Source organism: Canis lupus, chromosome 9 (genome assembly GCF_003254725.2).
Source record: "Canis lupus dingo isolate Sandy chromosome 9, ASM325472v2, whole genome shotgun sequence".
Lineage (NCBI taxonomy): Eukaryota > Metazoa > Chordata > Mammalia > Carnivora > Canidae > Canis > Canis lupus.
In genome coordinates this window covers 60,690,508-60,694,816 of record NC_064251.1, presented here as the reverse complement: position 1 = coordinate 60,694,816, position 4,309 = coordinate 60,690,508, and the positions used below count along the sequence as shown (strand labels likewise).

The 4,309-nt window shown below is 60.1% G+C and overlaps 1 protein-coding gene across 17 annotated transcripts in view; it reads right to left on the bottom strand.

Moving 5' to 3' along the window:
- Positions 1-460: 460 nt before the first annotated feature.
- The window catches only part of DENND1A (DENN domain containing 1A), a 539,854-nt gene continuing 536,005 nt past the window's right edge, over positions 461-4,309 (bottom strand). For all 17 annotated transcript variants that reach the window (XM_049114466.1, XM_025475080.3, XM_025475091.3 and 14 more), the window contains one exon: positions 461-3,518. In XM_049114466.1, the coding sequence (XP_048970423.1) occupies positions 2,322-3,518 (1,197 nt within the window). In that variant the 3' untranslated portion in view covers positions 461-2,321. The remainder of the gene's footprint in view (positions 3,519-4,309) is intronic.

The following is a 4,309-nucleotide window of genomic DNA, read 5'->3' as shown; positions in this document are numbered from 1 at the left end:
GCCCTATGTTGTCTTCCTCTCTTGCTTCTAAGGGATCTGGCACCTGTCCTTCTCGAGGGCGGCCAGAGGAGGGGTCCTGACCAGATCAGGGGCTGCTGGGTGTGTTTAGCCCGTCTCTCTCGGTGCCGGTGCCGGTCCAGCTCTCCCAACACAGGCATCCAGCAGAGGTGCTGGTGGGAGATCTGAGGGGGCTGTTCCCAGCTGTTCCTGCTGTTCCCTTGAACTTGTTCCCTGGAGTCCGGGCACTCTCCACACCGTCGGTGACCTGTGGACCAGCCAAGCCTGTGCGTGCCTGTAAGCAGCTCCTTCCTCCTCATGCGCTGCTTGGGACGGGGAAGGGCCTGGGCTCAGAGGCTCAAATGGAACAGGCTGCGGAGGGGGCCAGGGGGCCAGTCCTTCTCTCACTGCTCTGAGCCCTCCCTGCACCCCCGAGCTGCCTCAGGACACAGGAATGCCAACCTTCTCCCCAAGAAGATTTTATTGAATGCGCACATAACATTCATCCTCGGGTGCAAACTCAGGCCAGCAAGTGAAGACAACAATGCTCGTGTCAACGTGGGCGTGCTCTTGCCACCAGCCCCCAGCACAGCGGGGGAGACAGACGGCAGGGTGGACTCTGCTTCCCCAGGGCCCCCCAGTATCCCTTATACTCTGCTTGTGGGGGTGAGGCAGGGTGGGGAGGCTGCCCTGTCCCTGATGGGGCTCAGGGGTCTGCCCGGGATGGACGGGTGGATCTGGAACCTGTGCCGAAAACACCTGAGAGTCCTGGAGGTGCCCATGTGCCTAGACATCACACAGCTCCCCTGCCACCTCAGCGGCCAGAGACCATGCAGAGCTTGAGAGCAACTTGCCCAGGGGGTCGTGACCCACTCAGGAAGGGATGGTGTGATGGGCCTGCAGCTCTTCACACCCCCCAGCCAAGAGGCTCAGGGCCTAGCCTCCAGGCTTCCTGGACCCATACAGGGCCCCTCAGTGACAAAGCTCCTTGGGGTTACAGGGGCCTCCAGGAACCCCCTTGCCCTGTCAGACACCCCTGAGACTGTGTGACCACTCACAAATAGGAAATGAGAAATCAGGTCAAAATGTTCACAATTTCCTGCATGTCTCAGATGGTTGTTTTCTTAAATGGTTGGGCCATATTTTAACTCAGTTTATTGAAACTAGTCAGTTTAAAGATTCATCAAATCAATAAAGTAAAAAGGAAAAGGTAGATAAAAGAAACAATAACAAAACATTTCAATTGAACTTTGGTGACGTTGGCCTCAGGAATTTCTGTGCTATGTGGGCTGGGGAGGGGGTGGCTCCTGGCCCTTCTGCCTCTCAGCTGCCAGAAGCCAACTTTGTCCCAGCTGGGTCCTGACCCGGGGAGCCTGGGCGGCGGGGCCCCCCTGCATCAGCCTGCTGCATTAAGCTTGTCCTCCCAGTTGGAAACCGGGGACCTGCTTCTCAGCTCTGCCCCCATGGTCCCATGCGACCCCATGGTCCCATGAGACCCGAGAAACCCCGGCCCAGAGGGAGAGCACAGAATGGGGGCCTGACTCCTCCTAATGCACTCAATTTTCCCATCGCTATTTTCTCTTTTACAAATCAGAGTTGCTGGTGCTCCCAGCCCCTGTACAGGGCTGGCTGGGGCTGCGTCTAGCTATCAGAGGGCTCCCTAGAATCCCTCAGCCCCAAACCCCTACCAAACCAGAAACTGAAGGTTGGCAGCCGGGATGAAGACCCACAAAAGAACGAACGAGAGTGTGTATTGCTAGAGATGGTTTGGAAATGCCCCACCAGGTAGGTAGGTTCTCCTTACTCCAACCTGCAAGCCACATGTGTCTGGTGCAGACGAGCTCATGCTGAGACTGCCACTGCCACCCGCGCTGCTCCACAGGGCCAGGCTGCAGTTGGGTCAGAAAGTCAGGGTTGGGGAGGAGAGGCCCCCGTGGCCTTGGGGCTCCTAGTGGGAGGCTGCCAGGGGGAAGGAGGGTAGGACTTGGTCTGGGGCAATCGTTCGCCCAGCTGACCTCCTTAGTGCAAAACCTATTCGGGTGTGGGGGAGGGGTGATGGCAGGGTGGGATGGGTGCCCAGGGGCTAGGTCCATTGCTAGGCCAGAACTGGCACCATTCTCTAGCGGCCAGGCCTCAGAGATGGGTGGTGTGTAGGGGAGGGGGGTGGCAGAGAGGGTCCCATCCCTTCCCGCCAGTAGAACCTGGGCGTCAACAGAGCAGCAGGGAGAGCAGGGCCAGCCGGCAGCGGAGCACAGCGGCAGGCGGCACAGCGCGGCGCCCTCGCCCTCGCCGTTGCCCTCGCCGTCGCCCTCAGTGTGCCGGGCTCACTCGAAGGTCTCCCACTGCTTCCTGAGCTGCTCTACGGAGCCCGGGGCCTGGGCCGGGCTCACATCTTGCTTGGTTTTCCGTAACAATTCCTCAAAGGGGTCTCTGGCCTCTTGAGGAGCAGAGGGCTGCAGTGCCGGCTCCAGGCCCTGTGGGGGCCGGGGAGGAAGGAGCGGGGGGTCTCCGAGCCTCAGGGCCAGCCCCTGCTTGGCCTCAGCAGCCCTGGCACTTGAGCGGGCCAGGGGCAACGTTCGGATCCGAGAAGGGGCGACCATGGGGGGGCCCAGTGGCTGCAGGGGACTGGTGTGGGCACCCATGGGCATCTGGCCAAAGAGGTTAGGCATGGAGAGGGCAGACAGGTTGGGCTGAGATCTATGTGGGACACAGAAGCCAGAATTGGACAGCAGGAGGCTGGGGGCAAAAGCGGGCCCCAAGGAAGCAGGAGGGGCCCCGAAAGGCCTGGCTGGTGTGGAGACCAGGGGCACAGCGGGCAGTGTTGCCGGCATAGATGAGACAAAGGGATTGAGCGATGGCTGTGGGAATGGGGTGAGGTTCCCTGCTGGGGGGAAGCTAAACTGGGGGGTGAATGAGGTGGCTACATTTGGGGCTGAAGGGCCTGGGGGAAGAGCACTGCCTGACCACGCTGTGTGAAGAGGGTCCAGGAGGGCCAGCAGGGCATCGCTGCCTGTGCTTGCAGCCCCGGGGGCCAGGCTGAGTGGTTGCAGCAGTTCGGTGGGTGCTTGAGGGGCAGCACTGGGGAGGTGCCCCGGGAACGGCGCCGGACTTGGGGGGGCTCGCCTCTCCCGCTCAGCCTGGAACCGCTCCGAGGAGAGGTCCCCAAGGGCTGCGCTGGCAGCCTGAAGTTTGGCCGAGCGGGCGGCGGGGGGTGGAGGCACGATGCCCAGCTCCGGGGTCTTCCTGCCCTGGGGTCGGGGAATAGTGATGCTGCCCGGAGTGGGGGTGGGGGCCTCTTCCTTGTCACCGGAATTCAGGATGCTGTCCTGGGTTGGCAGCATGCGAGGCAGAGCCAGGGACTTCCCAAGAAGGACTGAGGGCTTCTCGGGGGAAGTGGCGGGGGGCTTGCTGGGGATGGCCATGTCATCCTGGCCCAGGCTCCAGAGCTTATAGTATGGGTGGGTGAGCTTCAAGGCCACTGGCATCCCGCAGCTCCTGTCGCTCCTGCTCAGGTCCAGCCTCTGTTGGAGAGAACAAGGGAGGCAGTGACCAGAGATGGACCCAGACAGACTGGAAGGCAGCAGATACCCTTCCCCCTGCCCCTCCCATTGCTTGTTCCCAGGCATGTGGCCCATCAGCTCCTTGGGACCAGAGCAGCCGGGGGGGGCTGGGCCCAGGTCACCAGCAGAGAGGGTCAGTCCAGACGCCAAGCCCGGGCTTTCTTTACCGTTCTCACTTTTCAGACTCCAAGGAGGGCTATCTTCTCCCTGTACACAGGGAGTCTAGAGAAAGCCCTATCCCTTTACGTCAGTGTTGCCAAGTAGTTTTAGGAAAATGACTCCATTTATTAGACATCTACTGGCTGGGTCTTTTTTACTTTTTTTTCTTTTTTTCTTTTTTACTTTTCAAAGTATGTGGGCACTTTTAATCACCTGTGAGCTCGAGGATGCATGAGGTATGGGGCCTGGCCAAAGGTGTCTTCCGTGGTTGGCAGGACTGGGCCCATGTCCCGGCTGTGCCACCCATGAGCCACACTACCTGGGCTGCAGTGGCAGGGAACAGTAAGTAATGCCCTGCAGGAGGGCGGCATGAATCACTGCATCTGTGGGAGCTTCGTGAATTCCACAGATCCAGTGACTCAGTCACAGCCTCCACTTGCAAGTGGGGAAACAGGCAAGAGGGGCTACGATAGACTGGAAGGGCACAATGGAGGAGCAGTGGTCCCACGCAAGTGATCCAGAATCCAGGAACTGTGATCCACAGGCTCTCCAAGGGGACTTGGTGGGCATGGAAGCAATCCCAATTCCATCAG